Consider the following 10,594-nt stretch of genomic DNA (forward strand, 5'->3'; position numbering starts at 1 on the left):
ACAGAGTTCATCTTTGTAGATACTGCCTTGGATTTCTTATAATAAATTATCTAAGACTTATGCGATTCTTTTAATTTCCACGATCTATTTTTGGTACTAGTCCTTACCTATTTGTACAAGAAAAGTTAAATAACTATAGACACGTATTAAAAAAATCTGTTAGTACATTTTCACATAATCCTTTTAGCGTGTTTATTTGTGAACAATGCATTATTTGTATTTTTTAAAATAAAAAAGTCGGGAAATAAGAGGTTCCTAATATGCCTAGATAGTATGTATATCCCTGTGCTAGACGTACCTATGATATGCTTTCCTGGTTCCTACAAGTTACAACTCAGTGAACGCACACAATAGCTGCGAACAAAACAGGCGCCTGACAACTGACACCAGAACGGTGATCCCTTAGAATCCCTGTAGTATATAAAGGTCCTTAACTAAATTAGGAACGGCATTCGCTCAGGTGTTGGGCCGGGGCGCAGTACAATTTTGTTGGAATACTGGAACTAAAGACCGAAAGCGAGCATGGACAAAATGTCATCAAGCATGACGTCCAGCATAACGGGCATGGGGCTCGGTGGAATTACCGGATTGACTACCGCAATTAGTACCCTCAGCTGCATGAGGGAACCGCAAATATCAATTGGAGGGATGGCTTCGAACTATGTTCCAGGGCTGTCAGCGAATTACAATATTTCGAGCTTTTGCCAACGCCCAGGACAGAGTCGTCGTTGGCCTATTGCCAAAGCGGGACCAACTGCTAAACCGGAACGTTCTCATAGTGCTGGTGCACTGAAGCATTCATCACGGAACAGCCCTAATACACAGTATGCTCATAATCTCATCTGCAAACTGGCGGATCAACATGAACGAAGACGTCATCAGGAAACGATAGAATTGATTCCCCAAAGCTATTACTCTCAAAACCCGCTCAAGGTTGAGCTGACAGAATTCTATCCACGAGACAATGGTAAAGAACACCATACTGATCAATATGAACTGGTCAACGATACAGTTCTTCCAAACCCGGTTTTGCGAAGAGGTCAGAACTTTTTCTTTGCAATTCGTTTTGACCGACTCTATGACAAACAACAAGATGTAATTCGAATCGTATTCAGTTTGGGTAAGTCTCTGTTTTTTTATCTACTCTTTTGACCTAGCCACCTATAGCTGGTCTATAGCCGTACCCACTCCTAACACAGCCTTTTCCGACTAGTTGGAGGGCAACGGGAATATTGTTCAAATCTATAAGATATGGCTAATATTCCTTCAAAAAAATATGTAGGAAAATTAGTAGCAGTAAATATTTTTCCAGGTCCAAAGCCTTGCGTTACGAAAGGAACTCGGGTTGTATTGCCCGTGAATTGGAGCACGCAACAAAGTATTTTTCAACATTCCCGTGATGTGATCGGTATGGGAATGGGCATGGCTGTGTCACGCGTGCCAGATGCTAGTAGTGCTACTAGTACTCCGATAGCTACGAGTACTATTACTACGATTAGTGCTATTAGCCCTATAAGCGGTATCAGAGAAACCGCCTCATATGGATGTCGACGTGGTTCCTTTAGTAGTGAACCAGTGCCGCAGCAACAAAGTCCTCTTAGTCCACACGCGGCCGTGGAGAGACCAGTGATTGAACGTCACAGTGGGCCACCCCAGCATTCTTCAAGTGGACGCAGTTTTGGATCACAACATGGATCAACACAAAATTTGGCGTCCGTTTCTCACGAAATGGAAAAGTGGGATTTGAGTGTGCAGCGTCAAGATGGAAATACGATTACATTTCAAGTCCATGTGCCGGCCTCTGCTCCAGTTGGGTTATGGAATTGCTGGATTCAAACGCACAGAGTGGGACAGCGCGATAATCGCCACGATTACAAGTGTGACGAAGACATTTATATTATATTTAATCCATGGTGCCGCGAAGACTCAGTTTACGTGGACAACGAAGCGTCAAGACAGGAATATGTTATGAATGAACAAGGAAAACTGTGGAGCGGTACTTGGCGCCAACCTAAGGGTCGCAAATGGATATTCGGACAGTTCGATGATGTTGTGCTTCCAGCTTGCGCTTATTTATTAGAACGCAGTGGTCTTGAGCATTCAGAACGTGGTAATCCTGTTCAGCTTACTAGAGCGATTTCGGCTATGGTAAGTGAGCGAAGACTATGATGTAAATTGTATCTCAATAATTGTAAAGAATAAAGATTATTTTTCATTTTAGATATGTGCTAAAGGTGGCGATGGCTTAATGATTGGTCGATATGATGGTGAATATAAAGATGGTGTCGCTCCACACGCTTGGACCGGGTCGGTTGCAATTCTTGAAAGGTACTTAACCAACGGTGGCCAGCCTGTAGAATATGGGCAATGTTGGGTGTTTTCAGGTCTGGTTGTGACCATTTGTCGAGCTTTAGGTAAGTCAAAGCACTTAATTTTAAAATCAAATGTGCAAGTAGAGGACTTTGTAAAATGATTAAAAATTTTTGCGTAGGTATTCCTTGCCGATCTGTGACAAATTACGTGTCAGCACATGACACAAATGGGACCTTCACTATTGATAAGTTCTTTGACAAGGACGGAAATGAAGTTCCCAACGGACCAGATGAAGACTGTTATGACTCCTGTTGGAACTTCCATGTTTGGAACGACGTGTGGATGCAAAGACCAGACTTGCCACAGGGTAAGTGTCCTTATATTTCTTTCTACTTCTTTTCATTTCAACATCTTTATATTTTTAGAGAATATAGCATAAATAACTTTTCACACTACTTAAACAGTTTGCTATTTAATTTATGATGGGGTAAAATTACGATTCACCTGTATGTTTTTGTAGGATATGGTGGCTGGCAGATAATTGATGCTACTCCTCAAGAGGAAGCTGAATCAGTGTACAAATGTGGTCCAGCTAGTGTAGAGGCTGTTCGTCGCGGTGAGATCGGATTTCAGTACGACACACCCTTCGTATACTCTCAGCTAAATTCTGAGATATACCATTTCCAAGAAGAGGAATCCTCTGATTGGGGTTTCGTTAGGATGGCGTCGAATCAAGTTGAGTAAGTAAGAGTATTTTGATTCGACCCATTTTTGGAATACTTAGACCCAGCTTCTCCGAGTTTTTGAAATAGCTTTACCAATTTGTAGCAGATTAATCATTTAATTAAAATGAGTATATTATATACCCCATGTTTTTAGAATACCAGTTTTTTTAACTAACAACTTGTTATTTAGGGTTGGCCGTAAGATTATTACTAAGAACCCAAGTGGTGATGACGACGAGGCTGATAGTGATCTGCTAGAAATAACTCATGAATACAAAGCCGTTGAGAGTCCATCTCCTGAGCGGCTCGGTGTTATTGCTTCTTGTCGCGGTCATCATCGCTTGCAGCAATATTATGAGTTACCTGATCGTAGTTCAGAGGATGTTGTTTTCGACCTAATGGACGTTGAGGATATACCTTACGGCGAACCCTTCGATTGCACGATGAATATTCAGGTATACGTAACTAGATTAATATATTCAATAATTTTTTCTTAGACATCATCACCATTGTCAGCCGATGGACGTCCAGTGATGGACATAGGTCTCTTTTGTACACTTCCAATATACCATAGTCTAGAGCTGCCCGCATTCATCGGCCACCTAGTGAGGGATCAACCAACACTGCGCTTTCTAGTGCGGGGTCGCCATTCCAGCATTTAAGGACCCCAACGTCCATCGGCTCTTCAATCTGACCCGTCCATTGCCACTTCAGCTACGCGACTTACTGAGCTATCTCGGTGAATTTGCTTCTAATGCGGGTCTGGTAATTTCTGATTCGATTCGATAACGCAAAGATACTCCAAGCATAAATATACCTTTTTAAAGTTAAAGGTAATTTTACCTTTAACGTAATAATAATAGACAATTATGTTTATCAATGTTTTTGACAGAATAAATCACCCGAAGACCGAACCATTTGGTGTGTGTTGACGGCGTCTTCGTGTTATTACACGGGTGCTATTGCAGCCAGGGTCCGGAGGGCTCAAGGGGAGTTTATTGTGCGGGCAGGCCAGCGAGAGGCCCTCAAGCTTCATGTAACTCCTCAAGAATATATGGACAAGTTGGTGGACCATGCTATGATCAAAATTCACGCTCTAGCATTTGTGAAGCAAACGAAGCAGGCTTGGTCTGAGGAGGACGATGTATCTCTGAATAAACCGAAGCTTCAAGTGCAGGTAGCTTTTTTCATACAGATTGCTTATACAAGCATCGTAATGGTCATCAAAGATGAAATTCTTTAAATTAATAGAGCAGTCGATTGACTTAAAGAACTAAATTCCTTTTTTTATCTCTTACATATTTAAGAATTGTTATTTAAATCCTTTCTTCACTTGACTCTACCAAAATGCCTGTATGCGCTGCCTATAATTATTATGATCTGATAATCATATAAAATCAATTATTGACTTTTACAGACAAGGAGCCAACCGAGCATAGGACAAGAATGTGGAATAACGTTCAGTTTCCAGAATCCATTGAATGTTCATTTGACTGACTGCTACTTTACGTTCGAAGGTCCAGGCGTGCAGAGACCTCGTCAGGTAACAGTACTCTTTAATAAAACGTTTCGCTGACTATGTTGGAGAAGATTGATATTTTTGACTGCGATGTCACCTGTGTGGAAGTTAAGTGATGATGTGGGATTGACCGCGAGAATTTCGTTGTTGGCTTAGTGTTAAGCCTGTATGGCTACAAATCAGGTTCTGTGTCCGGGGGCTGAATGAAGATATGCAATATTTTATATCTGCAACGAGAAAGTACGAGATGCAACACCTTTTACGTCTGAAAACACGTTAAGCCGTGGGTTACATTCATTATTATCCTCCGTTAGTGATCGTTAGAGAGTCGGATTGGTGCAGTGTTCTTCCCCTCCCCTCGATTGGCAGTAGTCCATTAGAAATGGGCTGATGATGATGATATTGACCCGATCTTTCTTTTGTGAGCCAAAGCATTAATAACTAAGGTGACAAAGTCAACTAAAGAGAAAAGTTAACAAATACCTAGAGAGAGAGCTCGTGTCTGAGACGCGAGAATTGAAAGTTTGTCAGCCCTATGTACAACAATACTATGGCAACTTGTACTTAGTTTTGGACTTTCAGCTTTTGTTTTGGCCATCACAGGTTTATAAACCGAAATGACATTTTCACAGATAAGGTTCCGCGACGTGAAACCCAGTGAGTTCGTGAGCTACCAGGACAAGTTCGTGCCCTCCCGCACGGGGGAGCTGAGCATTGTCGTGACTTTTTCGTCACGGCAGATCGACGAAGTGTTCGGCTGCGCCACGGTGAACGTGTGCGGCTAGCTAGCACCCGCGCCCCGACGGCGCTTGCACGCCGCGGGGTCGCTACATAAGGCGCTCACCCATGACCGTTCATGCCCCTACATCTACATAGCGCCTGAACAATTGTTTGTGCAAGAGGAAGTGGTTATACTGACATCCATGTAACTAGGGTTGCCAATCGTACGTACACTGTAATATCATTTCATAGAATAACAAGGAAACAGAAATGCCGTGTATCCATCCAATTATCAGGTGTTATTTCCGGATATTATATAAATACACTAACTTAGAGTGTCAAGTGTGAAACACATGATACCTCTTTTTATACGACACACTTTAGAATTTCCATAGCGAATGTAAGACATAATTATTTACTTAACTACTACAACTAAACACACACACACACACAGTACCTCATTAAAAAAAACAGTTGGCTACATGGTTATTTTTTTTAATTTGGTATACGTCACATGGTGATTAAATCTATTAATCACATGGTGATTAAATCTAGCGCACACGCCATTTTTTATTTTTTAGCCCTTGACTACAATATCACCTGGTGGTAAGTGTTGATGCAATCTAAGATGGAAGCGGGCTAACTTGTTAGGTGGAGGATGGAAATCCACACGCCTGTCGTTTTCTACACGACATCGTACCGGAACGCTAAATCGCTTGATATGTCTTTGGCAATTTACATGTTAAGATTTCTATGATTGTAAATTGTATGTAGTTTTCGGGTATGCACATTATATGCATACCGACTATTTTTTATAAAATATGTAGTCCGAAACAGTATAATTTTTTCAATAAATAGTTAATTTTGAAAATAATATTTACATGTTTCGCCAAATAAATGGGCAACCCTACTCGTACATGTATTATACGTGTAAACTTCCTTCCAAAGGTGTATTTGTGAAGAACAAATTGACTCGATTGTATCTAAGGATTTCTTACGACATGGCTTCGATAACAGGTTTAAGATGAATTTTCTGCACCAGCACTACTTATAAAAAAAAAAAAAACAAAAAAAAGGAAAAACAACACGATGCACGGAGTGGATTTTTTTATATTTAATTATCTAAAGGTAAACCGATGCTTCGTGTGCCATTTTTAATCGTATCATAATTTTTAGATTAAGTTCTATTTTAAGATATACTCGTTGTTATTAATTTAATATCTTTATACATTTTTAACGTCTTTTATATTTTTTATTATTATTATCATGAAATAAATGTATGAATAGAAATATGTTTGCACTGTGTTTGTGTGTTTTTGGGATCTCAAAAATAATAAAGCAGTCACTGAAAAAAGATAATCTTTTTTATTTTTATCATACCTAGTGTTAAGAGTTCCTAGTTGATAATTATAATACAGCGACAGTATAAATAAGACTAAGAGGGTGTTTGTTTATTTGTATTTATTTGTTGAGTAGCGTGCACACCGTCACGCTGATCGTCTCTTATGTGAGTTTGTGTGAAATTCTCTGGTATGCAGATTTCCTCACAATGTTTACCTTCACCGTTTGAGACACGCGATATTTAATTTCTTAAAATGCACACAACTGGAAAGTTGGAGATGCATGCCCCGGACCGAATTCGAACCCACATCTTCCGGAAACTGAGACAGAGGCCATATCCACTGGGCTATCACGGACTCCTATGTTAAGTGACAATGCATTCTAAAAGGATCCTTTAAGGACCTACACCCAAGGTCACAAGTCCTGAATCCTGATAGCCGCTTGAGATGTTTCCTCTACCACAAAATGACGACACAATCCTTTTCGCTGCTAACCGTTGCGTTTATTTACTTACAATCAAAAGTACCTACACAGCTACTTAGTCTAAAAATACTTCTGCATTATTTCCGTTATTACATACCTACGTTGTACCTCTTAATAGATGCCTGCAATCTACGTAGGTATATTAAGTTAATTAACATCCACTTAACAACAAAGGTATTTATTTTGTTTAACATTGCACCTACCTATTAATAATGTCCAACATACAAATACAAAATACAATTTGTATGACATATTTAACTAATAACAGCACCTTATTATATCTACTGTGACAGCACGGCAATTACTAGCAGACTTACAATCGTTTCAGTTAAGAAGTAGGTATCTACATAGTACATATCTATCTTTCTGATTTAATTAACTTAACTGCTTTGTTGTTCTAGTGTTTCGCCTATTTTAGGAGTAGCCAAAGTGCGCGTAAGATAAATCTGCAGGCTTTTGGTGCATAGCTTTTTAACGGTGTTTGGCAAAGGTATCTCAAAGCAAAACGTCTGGCGACTAAGGATCGTAAAGTGCCGTAAAATGATAGGAAGAACGTGCTAAGGAACCCAGCTTTCCGTAGGTCACATGAGCCTGTTTCGGAGCCACATAGACTAGCCAATGAACCAACGAGGCAGTCTGTAAACTAGTACAACGCAAACAAGATTTTAGGTATCAGCGATAACGTAGCGGAGAGCATCACTCTGAGCGCGCCTCCCACCCAACCGCCTTTGCCTCACGGGTCTTGAATTCTTGAATTCTTTTTGAGTAGTCACTTAATGTAACTACTCGGAGCGACATCTACAGCTTATTTCCGAGCGGTCATAAAGTTTGCATCCGACTATAGCTAGTCAAATATCAAACCCAAGACCTCGAGATCTAAAGCCACATATTCGTATACTAACCACAGGATCAACGAGTCAGTAAACTATTATTAGCTAGCTAGGTTTAATAATAAATTCATAGGCAAGTCGCGTTTATCAATGTAAGCCAATGATTTAATTCTATTAGATATGGCACTAGCGCATCGAAACTGAGGCGAACAAAGGCACCCAATTGGCTTCATTTCATTCAGTCGCATAGTAAACAACAAAAGTTATTTGGCATAAGTATACCTAAATATTGTCATAGACTAGGTGCGATGTAATTTTTCGCTTTTTAGAGTACCTAATTCATCTTTGAAGTCGGTAAAAAGATTTTTGTAGGCACGTAAAGTGTCTAATAGTATTAGAATCATTGGTGTATGCACTGTCCTACGTGACTCTACATAACTATAACCTGCACTGTATATTATTTTAAATATGTCGTATGATTAAAAATATTATTCATCACCATTGAATTACTCATCGGGACTTTTTGAACGTAACGCCGCGCCGTTGACCGGCCGATATCACATCAGTTGCGCACTTTGAAAAAGTCCCTTTACAACGAATATTTCGTCCTGTTATGAAATTAGGTTATTCGTCGATCTTTCTGACGCAATCTCACTGTCAACCCATATTCGGCTCACTGTTGAGCTCAAGTCACCTCTCAGAATGAGAGGGGTTAAGCCAATGCAGATTGGCAGACTTCACACACGCAGAGAATTAAGAAAATGTTCTGGTCTGGTAATCTGGTATGCAGGTTTCCTCACGATGTTTATCCTTTACCGTTTGAGACATGTGATATTTAATTTCTTAAAAATGCACATAACTGAAAAGTTGGAGGTGCATGCCCCGGACCTGATTCGAACCCACACCCTCCGGAATCGGAGGCAGAGGTCATATCCACTGGGCTATCACGGCTTTACTGGGCGCAATCTATATATATACTTATAGTTATAATAAAACTGGTCAAATTCTATATATTAATTCACAGTTTGAGATTTTACTTATACTATTTGTAACACCAAACGTTATCGTGGTATAAGGTACTACTAGCGCCATCTAGAACTTATAATAAAACTGTAACAGTTACATTTTGTACATTATGTACATTGAACATATTATTTTGAAATTTTTTGTCGGGAGGCATTATTTTATCGATGCTGAAGCTAAAAATATTTTTTTTTTTGATTTTTTGTGTGAAATAGGGCTTGAAAGTTTACATTGATTTCCACGTGGACGAAGTTTTTTTTTTTTTATTCTTTACAAGTTAGCCCTTGACTACACTGAAACCTAAGTCTCACCTGATGGTAAGTGATGATGCAGTCTAAGATGGAAGCGGGCTAACTTGTTAGGAGGAGGTGGAAAATCTACACCCCTTTCGATTTCTACACGTCGTAGTACCGGAACACTAAATCGCTTGGCAGTACGTCTTTGTCGGTACCTAGCCACGGCCAAAGCCTCCCACCAGCCAGACCTGGACCAACTAAGAAAACCTGAATCGGCCCAGCTGGGGATCGAACCCGGACCTCCGTCTTGTAAATCCACCGCGCATAGATATTACTGCGCAACGGAGGCTGTCAAACCATATTATCGTAGTAGGTTCTACTAATTTAAACACTTCCGGGGACTTTATTCATGAACCTGGTTCGCGCGATTTCGCTTTGCATTTTCAGGTTTACGTGCCTGAAAGCGCTGTTTTTTTTTATTTTCCCGTGTACGAAGTCGTAGATTACCATCTGTTAACAAACCAGTAATTTAAACGCTTGTTTAGTCCTAAATACCGAATTTTCTAGATCGTGTTGTTTTAAAGGTACCTAAGTCTAAAATAACTCGAGAAACGTGCTTCAACTAAGGTTAGCCACATTTATGCAAACATTTTGATGTTACTAATAATAAGATGTTTATAGCACACAATGGTTTAGATTTCATGCTTTTACCACGTTTACCATGTACTTACCACATCCCTACCTTTTGTTGTAGGTAGTTAGTTATAGGTAAACGAAAAACTTGAAAAATTATAAATCTTCTAAATTATGAAATACTGCAATAACACATGCAGTTCGGATTGACCTACCTATATAAAATCCTGTGACAAACAGATCCATGGACACTGGACACATACGGTGGACACGGACGGATAGGAGTTATTTTTTTGTAATAGAACGTTCGGAACCCAACATATGTACCTACCTATTACTACCTACGAAAAATTGCATCAATAATGAAAAATGAAAATAAATAAATAAAAATGAAAAAGTTCTGAGGAGTCAGTGAAAATTTATACCTACCTGGAAAAAAGAAAAGAAAGATGAATGCGTTTATTTCGAAAATATGCCACACATCACAATATCTAGTACACCACTACTATAAAAGATTTGATTGTTTGTTTGTTTTCATTGAATAGGCTTTATGACTAGTGGACTAATATATTTCACTATTAGAGTGTTACATTGACAAACATAGGGTATACTTTTATAGCCGTATTTCTAAGGATACGGGTACTGTACGCGGGTGAAACCGCGGGGTTCTGCTATGTCGACTATAGGTAATTTTATGCTATGTGAATTAAAGGAACATTGGGTATTTTGTTTTAACCGCAACTACGTGTCACACAATTCGCGTTAAATTGT

The 10,594-nt window shown here is 39.4% G+C and overlaps 1 protein-coding gene across 1 annotated transcript; it reads left to right on the top strand.

Annotated features, from left to right (window-relative positions):
• The first annotated feature begins 442 nt into the window (after nucleotides 1-442).
• On the top strand, nucleotides 443-6,626 carry LOC112048687 (hemocyte protein-glutamine gamma-glutamyltransferase-like). Its single transcript, XM_024086332.2, has 9 exons — nucleotides 443-1,120; nucleotides 1,313-2,148; nucleotides 2,222-2,414; nucleotides 2,492-2,680; nucleotides 2,834-3,053; nucleotides 3,229-3,493; nucleotides 3,931-4,215; nucleotides 4,456-4,581; nucleotides 5,190-6,626. Exons 1-9 carry the CDS (start codon nucleotides 523-525, stop codon nucleotides 5,340-5,342), a joined length of 2,865 nt encoding a protein of 954 aa, XP_023942100.2. The 5' UTR covers nucleotides 443-522; the 3' UTR covers nucleotides 5,343-6,626.
• The last annotated feature ends 3,968 nt before the right edge of the window (nucleotides 6,627-10,594 follow it).

Source organism: Bicyclus anynana, chromosome 3 (assembly GCF_947172395.1).
Source record: "Bicyclus anynana chromosome 3, ilBicAnyn1.1, whole genome shotgun sequence".
Taxonomy (NCBI): domain Eukaryota; kingdom Metazoa; phylum Arthropoda; class Insecta; order Lepidoptera; family Nymphalidae; genus Bicyclus; species Bicyclus anynana.

Bases quoted from the DNA above. Each gene is read 5' to 3' on its own strand.
- LOC112048687 (XM_024086332.2), top strand. From the start codon at position 523: ATGGACAAAATGTCATCAAGCATGACGTCCAGCATAACGGGCATGGGG. The intron at 2,149-2,221 runs GTAAGTGAGCGA...TTTTCATTTTAG, and splicing joins CTAGAGCGATTTCGGCTATG to ATATGTGCTAAAGGTGGCGA. The intron at 2,681-2,833 runs GTAAGTGTCCTT...ATGTTTTTGTAG, and splicing joins AAGACCAGACTTGCCACAGG to GATATGGTGGCTGGCAGATA.